A 14,008-nucleotide genomic window follows, 5' to 3' on the forward strand; every position below is an offset into this window, starting at 1 on the left:
CTGAGTTACGGACACTGACGTTGTTATATTTTTGTATGTAGTAGTAAAAGTTAAGGATAAAAATAACCAACATTAGCTGCTTTGACATATGAGACACAATTCAGAGGTTTCAAAGAAACAGAATCACCCACTAATACTTAATGTACTTTTTAAGATCAATATTGTGTATTTTGTTAAAAAAATAAAAACTAAAGAACACATAATTTTCAGATTGAAGGTACGCATCTTCAATGGTACCAACAAGTTAAAGTTGTTTGGTTATACTGGTGGACTCTTCCCTGTTCCTGACCTACTGAGCAGGTATGTAAGATGCTTCTATTTATGCAAATGATCTGGTACCAGCATTTCTCCACATCCTATACGCAGACTGTTTGTATAAATTAGTTCAAAATTAGAGCTTTCTGGATGCCTACAATTATGGTATCTCGGGCTGTTTTCTATCAAAAAGTCTTATAACCAAACTTTGAAATTCACTGATGAGAGAAGCCTAACGTCAAAGAAATTCAACTCCATTTGCATTTACTGAATTTCTTGTAGGTGCAGCTTTGCCTCAACTTCAACCGAGCTCTCACGGCACAACAATTTTCTACATCTTTGTTTTCTATTTGTATAAGCAGAAGATGGAGAATGAAAACCATGCAGCATGTTGTGGGTGTTAAGTCGCAGTTGGTTTTTTCTCATTAGCAGTTTCTTTTATAATCAAGTGTAGTTCTTACATATACAGTTGTCCTTTCTTTTTTTAAATGTTTATTTTTGAGAGAGAAAGAGAGAGAGAGGATGTGAGCAGGGGAAAGGCAGAGAGAGAGAAGGGGACAGAGGATCCAAAGTGGGCTTGGGCTGACAGCAGACAGCCTGACGTGGGGCTCGAACTCATGTACCATAAGATCATGACCTGAGCTGAAGTCGGGACGTATAACTGACATGAGCCTCCCAGGCTCCCCTGCTTTTTCTCTTTCAAAAGAAGTCCTCCCCCTTCTCTGCTCTCAGGCATCACAGCTAATTAAAATGATACGTATTTTCCATCAGGACGCCCTTCAATCAACTACAGCTTCACCATGCACACCTGACACAATCAAATATATTCCAGTTTCTCAGAAAGCAACATTCAGTGGTTACTTGTTTAAAGGCATGTTTTGTAAACATAGATCTAAACTGGTTCCACCACAGATGCTGGCGAGGATGTGGAGAAACGGGAACCCTCTTGCGCTGCTGGCGGGAATGCAAACTGGTGCAGCCGCTCTGGAAAACAGTGTGGAGGTCCCTCAAAAAATTAAAAATAGATCTACCCTATGACCCAGCAACAGCACTGCTAGGAATCTACCCAAGGGATACAGGAGTGCTGATGCAAGGGGCACTTGTACCCCAATGTTTATAGCGGCACTTTCAACAATAGCCAAATTATGGAAAGAGACTAAATGTCCATCAACTGACGAATGGATAAAGAAGATGTGGTTTATATATACAATGGAATACTACTTGGCAACGAGGAAGAGTGAAATCCTGCCATTTGTAGCAACGTGGATGGAACTGGAGGGTATCATGCTGAGTGAAATAAGTCAGGCAGAGAAAGACACATACCATATGTTTTCACTCATATGTGGGTATTGAGAAACGTTAACAGAAGACCATGGGGGAGGGAAGGGGAAAAAAATAGTTACAAACAGAGAGGGAGGGAGGCAAACCGCAAGAGACTCTTAAATACAGAGAACAAACTGAGGGTGGATGGGGGGTGGGGGAGAGGGGAAAGTGGGTGATGGGCACCGAGGAGGGAGCTTGTTGGGATGAGCACTGGGTGTTGTATGTAAGCCAATTTGACAACAAATCATATTTAAAAAAGGGGGGAAAAATTGATCCCGCACGAACTTGGAATATATCAATCTTCAAAGTTGCTAACATATCTACTTTTATATGTAGAGTAATTCCAATATTTTAGAAAAGTTAGAGAATGATTCTTAGAATTAGTCTTACCTTTCTGAATGAGGGTCTGAATACTAGGAAGTAACTCTGACCATGGTAGGAATTCGCATTGCTGTAAATCCACAAAATACCCAAAGATCGAGTGCTTACCAGTTGGTAGGCTGATACCTGTGTTTGAAAATGACAAATAAACAGGTCCAAGTAAGAAAGGTTTGTTTATGGAATTTTCATTAATGATATGATCTCTGTGTGAAAAATCTGATTGTTGAACTAGAAACAGTAACTGTCCACCAAGGGTATATCCAAATATATAAAATAGGCCTATCTTTTTCTTCTTCTTATCTTTAATTATATAAAAACATCTTTTTTATATCCCCAAAGCAAGGTGAATCATGATGTGATACTCTTTGAGGTCTTACCCAGACGTCCTGCTTATCACCCTGTGCTGGATATTATTAAGTGACAGTCACGGGTAGAGTCAAAACAATATATCAGGTAAGTCTGCCACTTATTTGCAAATCACATTCACTTTTCCATTATAAAATTAGTACATTTTCTTAATAGATTCGGGAAAATACAGGATAATAAAAGCAGAATCATTTAGCCATGGTTTCATAAACAGTCCTAATATTTCATATAGTTCTTTGAATCATTTCTAAAATTTTCATACACAGGAAAATTCATTTTTGGGGAGTATACAGTTCTATGAGTTTTTTTTTTTTTTACCACATGCATGTATTCTTGTAATCACTACAGTATTCGAGACAAGAGAACAATTCTAAAACCCCCCAAAATTCCCTTGTGCCTACCCCTTTTGTATTCAGTCCTAACCCCTGGTAACCACTGATCTATTATTTTTTTACTTTTATCTATTTATTTATTTATTTTTTGAGAGAGAGAGAGAGAGAGAGAGAGAGAGAGAGAGAGAGAACACATCCCAAGCAGGCTCTGCACTATCAGTGCAGAACCCAATGTGGGGCTCGATCCCATGACCCCAGGATCATGACCTGAACCAAAATGGAGAGTTGGGCACTCAACCAACTGAGCCACCCAGGTGCCCCTGTTCTCTATATTTGCTTTATCCAAACTGTCATGGAAATGGAAAACTACAGTATGCACCTTTTGGAAACTGAGTTCTGTCACTACATAATGCATTTAAGATTCATTCCTGTCGTTCATCACTCTTCATCAATAGCTCATTCCCTTTCACTGCTGAATAGTATTCCACTGTGTGGGTGGACCACAGTTTGTTTAACCACTGACCCATTAAAGAACACTTGAGTTCTTCCCAATTATTGTCAACTACGAATAATGCTGCCATGAATATTTGTGTGTAGGTTTGACTGAATATAAGATTTCATTGATCTGGGATAAGTACCTAGAGGCATGACGGTGGGTCATACGGTACATGCATATTGAACATTTTAAGAAACTCATACCGCTTTCCAGAGTGGCTGTGTTTTTATCCTACAATTAGCAGTATATGAAACCACCTGTTGCTCTATAGTCATGCTAACACTTGGTATTGATTTAAAAAATTTTTAGTTTTCCATCTTTATTGAGACATAAATGGCAAATGATATCATGTAAGATTAAAGTGCACAATGGGATGATTTGATACATACATATATTGAGAAAAAATTACAACAAGGTTAGTTAATAACTTCATCACCTCACATAATTATCTGTCTGTGAACGTGTGAGAACATTTACGATCTACTCTCTTAGTGACATTCCGACATACAGTCTGCACGTTACATTCCCAGTTTTGATTATTTGATAATTGGAAGTTTGTATTCGTTGACCAACATCTCCTCATGTCCCCCACCCGCCGGGCACCTGGCAGCCACCGTCTTATTCTCCAGGAGTGTGGCTTTTTTAGGCCCCACGTATAAGTGAAATCGTACAGTATCTGTCTTTCTCAGTTTGACTTATTTTGCTATATATATCACATTTTCTCTATCCATTTATCTGTCGATGAACCCTTAGGTTGTTTCCATGTCCTGGCTATTATGAATAATCCTGCAATGAACATGGGGATAATATTATTTCTTGGAGACAGTGAATTCATTGCCTTTGGATATACACCCAAAATAAGATTGCTGGATCACACGGTAGCTCTATTTCTAATTTTTTGAGTCACCTCCATATTGTCTCCCACAGTGGCTGCACCAACCCCATAATGTTTCCACAGTGGCCGTGTGAATTTAAATACTCACCAAGAGTGCACAAGATTCCCTTTTCTCTACATCCTAACATTTGCCGTCGTTTGCCATTTTAATAATAGTCATTCTAACAGATGTGCGGTAATAATACCTCATTGCGGTTTTCATGTGCATTTACGTGATGATTACACTGGACTTTTCATGGCCCTATTTGTCATTTGTGTGTCTTTGGGAAAGTGTCTTCTGTTCAGGTCCTCTGCCATTTTTAATCAGAGCGTTTGGGGTTATTTATAAATTTATGTTTTGCTCTTGAGTTGTAGGAGTCCCTTATATATTTTGGATATGAACCCCTTATCACACATGTATATGGCGTGCAAGTGTTTTCTCCTGTTCTGTGGATTCATTTATGTCTTTAATCCATTCTGAGTTAATTTTTGTCAGTGGTGTAAATAGGGGTCCGACTTCATTATTCAGTTTGCATGTGATTATCCAGTTTTCCCAATTCTCTTTACTGAAGGGACTATCTTCTTGGTGCCTTTGTCAAAAATTGGTTGGCTATATAAGCACGGGCTTGTTTCTGGACTCTCTGTTCTGTTCCATCGGTCCATGCGTCTGTGTTCAGTGCCAGCATCATGCTGTTTTGACTTTTATAGCTTTGTAATACAGTCTGATATAAGGGGGTGTGATGCCTTCAGCTTTGTCCTTCTGCCAAAACAGGACTGTTTTGTCTACTCAGTCTTTTATAGTTCCCTTGTTCCCTCTTCCTCTCTTCCTGCCTTCCTTTGTGAACTGATGATTTTCCTTAGTGGTGTGCTTGAATTTCCTTCTTTATCTCTTGTGTATCTACAGTTGGTTTTTGGTTTTTGGTTTTGGTTTTGGTGGTTACCATGACATTTGCATACAATGTCTTATAGCTATAATAGTCTTTTAAGCTGATAACAAGCTCATTTCAGTCACATGCAAAAACTCTTTTACCCCTCCTCCTATTTTATGCTATTCATGTCACAGTTTACTTCTCTTTATTACTGGAGCTACAGTAGTTTTTAATGTTTTTATCTTTTAATTTTTGTACTAGAGTTAAGTGATTCACAGACCGACATGTTACAATATTAGAACATTTGACTATATACTAACCTTTACCAATGTTTTTTATAATTTCACGTGTTCTCCTGTTACATCCTTCCTCATTAATTAACATCCTTCCTCATTTCAATTTGAAAAGCTCCTTTTAGCATTTTTTGTAAGGCAGGTCTAGTGGTGATGAACTCCCCAGCTTTTGTGTGGGAGAGTCTTCATCCCTCCTTCATTTCTGAAGGACAACTCTGTGGGGTGAAGTATTCTTGGTTGGCAGGTTTTTTTTTCTTTCAGCACGCTGAATATATCATCCTACTCTGTCCTGGTGTGCAAGGTCTGTGCCAAGAAATTTGCTGAGCCTTATGGTATTCCCTGTAGGTGGGCAATTTTTTCCCTTGCCTATTTTCAAATTATCTTTCTTTAGATAGTTTATAAGGTGTCTGAGAAGATTCTTGGGTTGAAATTATTGGAGGACCTCTGAAATTCATGTAACGGGTATCTAAATCTCTCCCTGGATTCAGTCAGTTCTCTACCATAATTCCTTTAAGCCTTTGCCCCTCTCTCCCTCTCTTCTCCTTCTGGGACCCCAGTAATGTGTAGAGTTTTAAAAATTAATGATATCCCATATTTCACAGGCTTTCTTCATTCTTTTCTCTTTGTTCTCCTATGAGTGGATAATTTCAAATGACCTGCTTTCTGTCTTAGAGGTTCTTTCTTCTGCTTGATCCAGTCTGGTTGATGTTCTGTTTCATTCATTGTGCTCTCCAGCTCCACCACTTGTGTTTGGTTCTTATTTATGATTCCTATCTCCGTTAAATTTCTTATTTTGTTCATGTTAAAGTTCTTATTTTGTTTTCCTGATTTCATTGAATCATCTTCCAGTATTTTCTTTTTAGCTCACTGGGCTTCCTCAAAACAAGTATTTTAAATTCTTTACTGGGAAAACCACAGACCTCTGTTTCTTTGGGGCCAGTTACTATAAAAATACTGCACTTCTTTGGCTGCCATGTGTCCTTGACTTTTCATGCTCATTGAAGTCCTTCACTGCAGTCTCCACATTTGATGATGCAGTTTCCTCCAGTCTTTACTAACTGGCTGTGGGAGAGAAAAAACTCCCTTCGACCCATTGAGGATTCTGAGGCTTTCTCAGTATTTTCTATGGCAACGCTTGCTGCACTCTTCTGGTTCTCTCCAGTTGGGTAATTTTTGGGCATGTATGCCTTCTCTCCATCCTGCCTGGCCAGGCGGGGCACCGACAGCCTCGCTGTTGCTTTCCCTAAGGTGGTCGTTGGGTGCTGTATTTGCGTGTGATTTCTCCCAATCCTGCAGCTGGGCTAGTTTTGTACCAGCCATCTGAAAAAGTTCCCTTCTGTGGTGCACACGGGGTGCTGGCCACCGGATGAGGGTGTTTATGGGTGAGGCTCATGCAGTGTTCGGGTGCCCATGGGCCAGTTCAGGGGATCCTCAGGCAAGGTGTCCCCAGCAGCTCATGGGTAGAGCTCCCTGGAGTCCTCAAGCTGTTCAGCAGGATTCGTGTCCCTTTCGTATGCTCCATTCTGAATCCTGACTGCTGTTCTCCCAGCCACTCACTGCCTCACGCTCAATAGTTCACAACTCAGTCCTTTGTGTGGGGCTAACGGGAAATGGGCCTCCCTGGGAGGGTCCCGCACAACCGAGAAGCTGGCTGCTCACACACACGCCCTCACTTTCCCCTCCTGGCACTGGGCTGTGCCGCCAAGGGAAGGGTGACACAAGTAAAGAGCTGAGAAATGCGTCTATTGTACCAACAAATGTACACATGTTGATTTCACTTCTGCATTATCTGCATATCTATCAAGCAAAGAAAGCAGGAGTTCAGGCTAAAAATGCCTTTGTGTAAGTTTCCTATTGCTGCTGTAACAAATCACCACAAACTTAGGGGTCTTAAAACAACACAGACTTACTCTCTTTCAGTCCTAGAGGTCAGGAGTCCAACCCGTTTTCACTGGGCTAAAATCAGAGTGTTGGCAGGACTCTGTTCCTCTGGAGGCTCTCGAGGAGAATCCCGCTCTTTCCCTTTCCAGTTTTGGGAGGCCACCTGCTGTCCGTGGCTCGTGGCCCCCGCCTCCATCTTCAAAGCCGGCAACTGCCCATCTCTTCAGCCATCCACTTACATCCTCACACCCGCTTCTTGGACTCTTCCGCCTCCCTCTTGCATCGGAAAGGACTCCTGTGACGAGATTGGCCCCCCGTAAAGTAACCCAGGATAATCTTCCCATCTCAGGATCCTTCACTTCATCACATCCATAAACTCCCTCTTGTTATGAGACAGCATATTCACAGGGTCCAAGGGGTGAGATGTGGGAATCTCCGGGAAGCCACTATTCTGCAAGGGGGTTCATTGTAACATCCGTTCTTTGCCTTCTTTCCCTGTTGTTTTTATCTCCTGCAACTAAGAGCTAGTTTGTGAGGAAACGGTTTCTGGTTAGGGAACGAGCCTGCCCCTCACCTAATTCTGCCCTAAGGGTAACATGCACTGATGATCTTTAGCTGTGACGGCTGCAGCGGGTACACTTTCCACAGAATGGAACTGTTAGCCTCAACCGTAAATTATTCCTACAGATAGTTTTTTCACATTTAATCATCAGTTAAAGGTAATGAGCAGAAACAAAGGAACAGCCATAAATTAATAAGACTTGAATGACTGGAACGATCGGGTGCATAATCTAAGACGGCCATGCTTGCTACATTTAAAGAAATAAAAGTAAGCTTGAAAAGACCTAAAAAGAATGAGAAACTATGAAAAAGTGACAAAGCCTATTTGAAACAAAGGAACCAAATACAGCTCCTAAAAATGAGAAGAGGGCGGACACAATAACAAAACCAGGACCACACTTACTGGGGAAGCACTTTTAAGTGCTACCATTTAGAATGGCAAACCTAAAACCAAAGGAAAAAAAGATGAAATACTTACAACTAAGCTTAGTAAGAAATACACAAAGTCAATATGAGGAAAACTCGAAGACTTGTCTCTAGGTTTCTATTTACTAATTCTTTCTCTAGTGATGCCAAGGGTAGAATTTCTATTTGGTCCTTTTTCATAGCCACATGTTTGTTCATTTCTACTTGTTTTTGTTTGTTTGTTTTTGCTTCATAATTGCTTATTTATGTAAAAACAGATGCCATTTCCTTATCTTTTAGAGAACCCTAAACACATTCACATTAAAGTCTCTGTTAGGATCCGATACTTTCATCTGGAATGAGTTAATATAATGATGGGTGACTTTGCTGGTATTGTTTTGTGTTTTACAATTTTGGTCACGGGATGATTACAAGTGGGAGGTCTGTGGGCTGTCTCCTCCTCTCATTTCCACTCTGATGGTCTTGTACTTTGTACAACTGCTACCACCTGCCTCTCCTTCCTTGCCTTCATACATGCTCGTCCCAGGCTAGCTTTTCCACTGGTGCTTCAGATCACAGAACAGAATTTCATATTCATCATTTTGAGATCAACAATCTAAGATAATGTGTAACTTATGGTCTTGTCTTCAGGCTCACAGGGAGAGGAAACAATGGAACTGAGGGCAGTTTATACACCATAAGAGTTAGCGGCATCAAGTCGAATCACAGAGTTTGACGACAAATTAACATGCCATGCTTTGACATTAAAAGTTAATTTCCATAGGAAATAACATAAAACTTTGCGATCCAGACGTCTTAAACAGAACTTTTAGAAATAACTTCAAAAGGATGCTTTAAGAGTTACATCACACAAAGTAGTAGAATTTGTTCTTCTGGTCATTTTTTTTTTTTTTTCTCTCTCATCTTTATCTAACAAAGTTCTTCTAAATATATTCACGTTCAGTATTTGGGCCTTTCGGGCACCTGAACCAATGGAGTCTTTGTCTTCTCCAGGTCCCTTTAATCGACAACAGCTAATTGGCAAGGGTGACTGTTTCAGAACGTTAGGATAGATTCCATTTGTTAGAACTGATGCAAAAAACATACACAATAAAGAAACCTAAGTCCTCCTAAGATAATTTTTAAAATGTTAGTCTTTAAATATGGGGTGCCTGGGTGGCTCAGTCAGTTAAGAGTCTGACTCTTGATTTCGGCTCAGGTCACGATCTCACGGTTCATGGGTTCGAGCCCTGCGTCGGGCTCTGCACTGATGGTGTGGAGCCTGCTTGGGATTCTCTGTTTCTCCCCCCTCTCTGCCCTTCCCCTGCTCATTCTCTCTAAATAAATAAATAAACATTAAACATACGTTAAAAAATAAAATAAAACCATATGAAACAGGTATTTCCTTCTGCAGAAGTTCCCGCTGGGAGATGCTGTGGAGAATACAGACCCAGCTGTTCAGCCGAAGGGCTCAGCGGGGCTGAGGTCACGGTTTTGAGGCGCTACCTCTGTTCTTCTGCTTTCCTTGCATTACAGCTTCCTGGGAAACCAGAAGCAGCCCGGAATCTAATTTCCTTCTACCTCATTTCCTGGGAGGACGGGGCTGGAGTGTGGATATTAACGTTTTGCCTTTCACCTCACATTTGCAAGGATGGGCATTTTATTTTATTTTATTTTATTTTCAATATATGAAATTTATTGTCAAATTGGCTTCCATACAACACCCAGTGCTCATCCCAACAGGTGCCCTCCTCAATACCCATCACCCACCCTTCCCTCCCTCCCACCCCCCATCAACCCTCAGTTTGTTCTCAGTTTTTAAGAGTCTCTTATGCTTTGGCTCTCTCCCACTCTAACCTCTTTTTTTTTTTTTTCCCCTTCCCCTCCCCCATGGGTTTCTGTTAAGTTTCTCAGGATCCACATAAGAGTGAAAACATATGGTATCTGTCTTTCTCTGTATGGCTTATTTCACTTAGCATCACACTCTCCAGTTCCAAGATGGGCATTTTAATATGAGCCCAACCATACGGAGTTTCAAACTAACATTCTAAAGTGAGCATAATTACGACTGTTTCCCCCGAACACCGCCCAGAACTTACCTACTTGTGGGTTATTTTCAAACAGTTTGCGGACGAGATTGTCGAAGCCATAAGTGACTCTGGCGGCTGAACTGGGATCACAGCTCCGATACAGCACCGTCTCACCTTCAAGGTCACTTTCATGCTGTAAAACGCCTCCAAACGCCCACGTAAATGCAAACATGAAGAGCTTCTGAATCACTACTTTCAATTTATCAGGATTCTTTTCCAGATACCATGTACTTTCAGCTCTGGGGTAGATGCATGTGGAAGGACGAAGGTTAACATTTTTAGAAGAAAGTTCAGTGATGTATTTCAATTTCATGTCCAAGTCTCATTATTAAACGTTAGGATACAGTTAGGTATTGACATAAATGTTTTAAGGTTAATGTGGAATCTTCTTTGCTAAGTCATGTAGATTATATACTGTTAATATTTTTTTTCAATTTTTCTTAATGTTTATTTTTGAGACAGAGAGAGAGAGAGAGAGAGCGTGAATGAGGGAGGGGCAGAGAGAGAGAGACACAGAGAATCTGAAGCAGGCTCCAGGCTCTGAGGTGTCAGCACAGAGCCCAATGCTAGGCTTGAACTCACGAACCGTAAGATCATAACCTGAGCCGAAGTTGGACACTTAACCAACTGAGCCACCCAGGCGCCCCAATACTGTCACTATTTTTAAAGTACCATTAGTGTAAGAGATTTGTAGTCAACCTTTATTTCACTGATTTAGTACACGTGATTCACTTCTATTTTAGGTCAAGTTATTAGCTGAGATTTACCTATCTTTTGGGAGAGGATCTGGTATTTTTCCATTTTATGTAGATATACACAAGCAAATGAATAGTTGCTCATACGGTCTCCTCTCAACCAAATCCTAGGGCCTGATTTACTTCAACCTGGCTAGTGGCAGGTGCTGTAAGTGTGGGGAGAGTCTCGTCCAGTCTGGGCTGACGGGGTCACCCTGGTCTGTGGACCCTGAAATTCTACAGAAACCGGGCCGAAGGTGATGGAGCTGAATCAGGGGCTTGGGCCTGATTTCAAGGCATGTAAAATAGTTCAGGATTTGGCATTATCATAAAATTATTTACAAATTATGAAAATCCTAGAAACAGATCACTGAACCGAAGTGTATTGGCAAACATTCTTCTACAGTACACATACACAACGGTATTTAAAATTTCCAGTCCTGTGAAACAGTTCATTTAGAGAATGTTTACTGAATTCCTACTGTGTATCAGCTATTCCAGACAAAACAAACACGACCCCTTCTTTCCAGAACTGGTACAGGTTTATTGCCTAGTAATTCTGTGCTTATTTGAGTGTCTGGCACCCAGAAGGTACTTAACCATGTCTGCTGAATGAATAACTGACCTCTCTTCTGTATTCTTGAATTTGGCAGAAACTTTTGCACGTGGAGAATTTTTCTCCCCAGTTGAAACGTCCTTCCAATCGTCACCTTAAAAAGGGAAGAGTATTTTTCCGCAGTGAACAATAGACCCAGAATTTACCTGGTTAATTAGCGAGGTTTAACATTCAACACTGTTTCATTTCTGAACTGTCACAGAGGTTTTTCTTGCACATACAGCTACCCATCAGACCAGAGTGTGAGCTACCTTTCGAAGGAAAGAGGAGCAGGGAACAGACCTGCCATTGTCTGAAATGCTTCTTACTTATTTGAAGCGTACATCTACATACTTCGTCATTCTATTCTAGCAACTTTTCTGTAAGTTTGACTGTTCTAACACGAAACCCTAGAACATTCAGGTAATGTGGTGCATGTGACAAACTAAATAATACATGGGTCCTGATGAAGAGAAGGACGCTTTCAAACAACAGATTTAAATTCGCTGAAACAAACAGCAAACAGGTGCATCTTCAGCAGGGGGACGGGGTGTTGGTTTCCTTCCATCTCCCGCCACCCACCTGTCTCGTCCCCGTCACGCACACCATGCAGGAGCACAAAGAGTGAGCGATTATTTCTTCCTCCCTTTAGCTTACTTTTGTTGTTATGATGTTTGTTTTCTGTATACTGACATAATACAGGCTTCTTGTAGAACCTGCCATTCTACGATTCCACCACACGTGGGTAACGATGATTAAATGCTCATGCATGTCATGATGGCATTTAATACAATGTCATTCTAGTATTTTTAAATACAATACTTTAACATCTAAGCTCAAATCAAAAGTTAGAAAGAGGGTTGGCTTCTCATCCTGCTTTTTAAGTTCGTCTTCATGTCTTTCCAGTGAAATGTGACATTGCCACACCATAGTCCAGGAAGTCCTTCTCCTGCTGATGGAATTCAGATTCTTGCTGTTTTATGATTATAAATAATTCTGCTATAAATAAAGCTCCTTGTGCATAAATCTATATACTTCAGTTATTACTTCTTTATAATGAATTCTTAGAATAAGAGATTCTAGGGCAGAGTATTTTGCTATTCAAAAAAAAATTTTTTTTAACGTTTATTTATTGTTGAGAGAGAGAGAGACAGAGTGTGAGCAGGGGCAGGGGCAGAGAGAGGGGGAGACACAGAATCCGAAGCAGGCCCTGGGCTCTGAGCTGCCAGCACAGAGCCCGACGCGGGGCTCCAACTCTCGAACCGTGAGATCATGAACTGAGCTGAAGTCGGACGCTCAACCGACTGAGCCACCCAAGCACCCCATATTTTTAACATATATTGCCAGATGGTTCACTAAGAAAGGCTGAATCAATTTATATCTCAAATAGCTTCTGTGAGCGTTTATAGGTGAATACATTTAGCTATCGGTGTGTTTTCTTCATTCAAAAATCTCTTATTAGATGAAAATTGTATGCGATTTTCAAAGAAATGTTCCTTTCACGATCTGTAAGGTTAAACATTTTCTTAAGAATTTTATGTATTGGAAATTTTAGTAGTTGTGAAAAGATCCCCGGACTCGGGTAACTTCTACATCTGCTCCCCCCTCTATCCTGTCTCGGTCGATAGGTTAGCTGAAAATGTGGAGGAAGAATCCTCCATATACGCATACATTGTAGGGTGTGGAATGGTCTATGATGGGAGGAATGCCACTGCATATTTGAGGGTTTATATAAAGTCCTGAAAAATTTGGGGGAATAATTTAAAAAACTCTTTTTATTAGGTAAAATATATACCATAAAATTGACCATTTTGACCACTAACTGTACAGGTCAATGGCATTATGTACGTTTATGGCTTTGCACAACCATCTCCACCATCCATATCTAGAACTTTCCATCATCTCATACTAAAACTCTACACCCTTTACACAACAACTCCCCATTCCCTTTTCTCCCGAGACCCTGGTAATCGCTAGTCTACTTTCTGTCCCCATGCATTTGCCTTTTCCAGGTACCTCATATAAGTGGATTCATACAATTGTGTCCTTTTGTCACTTGCTTATTTTACTTAGTATACTGTCCCCCAGGGTCATCCATGTTGTAGCATGTGTCAGAATTCCTTTTTGTGGCTGAAGAATATCCATTCTTCTGTCAAGAGACCGCTGGGTGGTTTCCACCTTTGGGCTATTATGAATCGCACTGTTGTGAACACGGGTGTGCAAATACCTGTTCAAGTCCTTGCTTCAGGTCTTTTGCATATATACTCAGAAGTGGAATTGTTGGGTCAAGTGATAATTTTATGTCCAATCTGTTTAGGAACAGCCATACCGTTCTCCATAGTGGCTGCCTCATTCTACATGGTCATCAACAGTGCACAAGACTTCCAATTTCTCCACATCCATGCCCCAATCTGTTATCTTCTGATTTTCAAAAAATTTTATAATGGCCATCCTAGTGGCTATGAAGTGGTATCTCACTGTGGTTTTGCCTTCATGCATTTCTTTAGTAATTAGTGATGTTGGGCATTTTTCATTTGCTTGTTGGCCATTTGC

The 14,008-nt window shown here is 40.7% G+C and overlaps 1 protein-coding gene across 6 annotated transcripts in view; it reads right to left on the reverse strand.

Moving 5' to 3' along the window:
* DNAH14 (dynein axonemal heavy chain 14) overlaps window positions 1-14,008 on the reverse strand; it is a 324,348-nt gene that overhangs the window by 129,584 nt on the left and 180,756 nt on the right. For all 6 annotated transcript variants that reach the window (XR_008293043.1, XR_008293044.1, XM_053209129.1 and 3 more), the window contains 3 exons: window positions 11,486-11,570; window positions 10,136-10,365; window positions 1,969-2,085 (listed from right to left, as the gene is read on the reverse strand). Coding sequence is in view for 4 of the 6 variants with exons in the window: in XM_053209129.1 (XP_053065104.1) it covers window positions 1,969-2,085; window positions 10,136-10,365; window positions 11,486-11,570 (432 nt within the window). In the remaining 2 variants the exon portion in view is untranslated. The remainder of the gene's footprint in view (window positions 1-1,968; window positions 2,086-10,135; window positions 10,366-11,485; window positions 11,571-14,008) is intronic.

This window comes from Acinonyx jubatus, chromosome E4 (assembly GCF_027475565.1).
Source record: "Acinonyx jubatus isolate Ajub_Pintada_27869175 chromosome E4, VMU_Ajub_asm_v1.0, whole genome shotgun sequence".
Lineage (NCBI taxonomy): Eukaryota > Metazoa > Chordata > Mammalia > Carnivora > Felidae > Acinonyx > Acinonyx jubatus.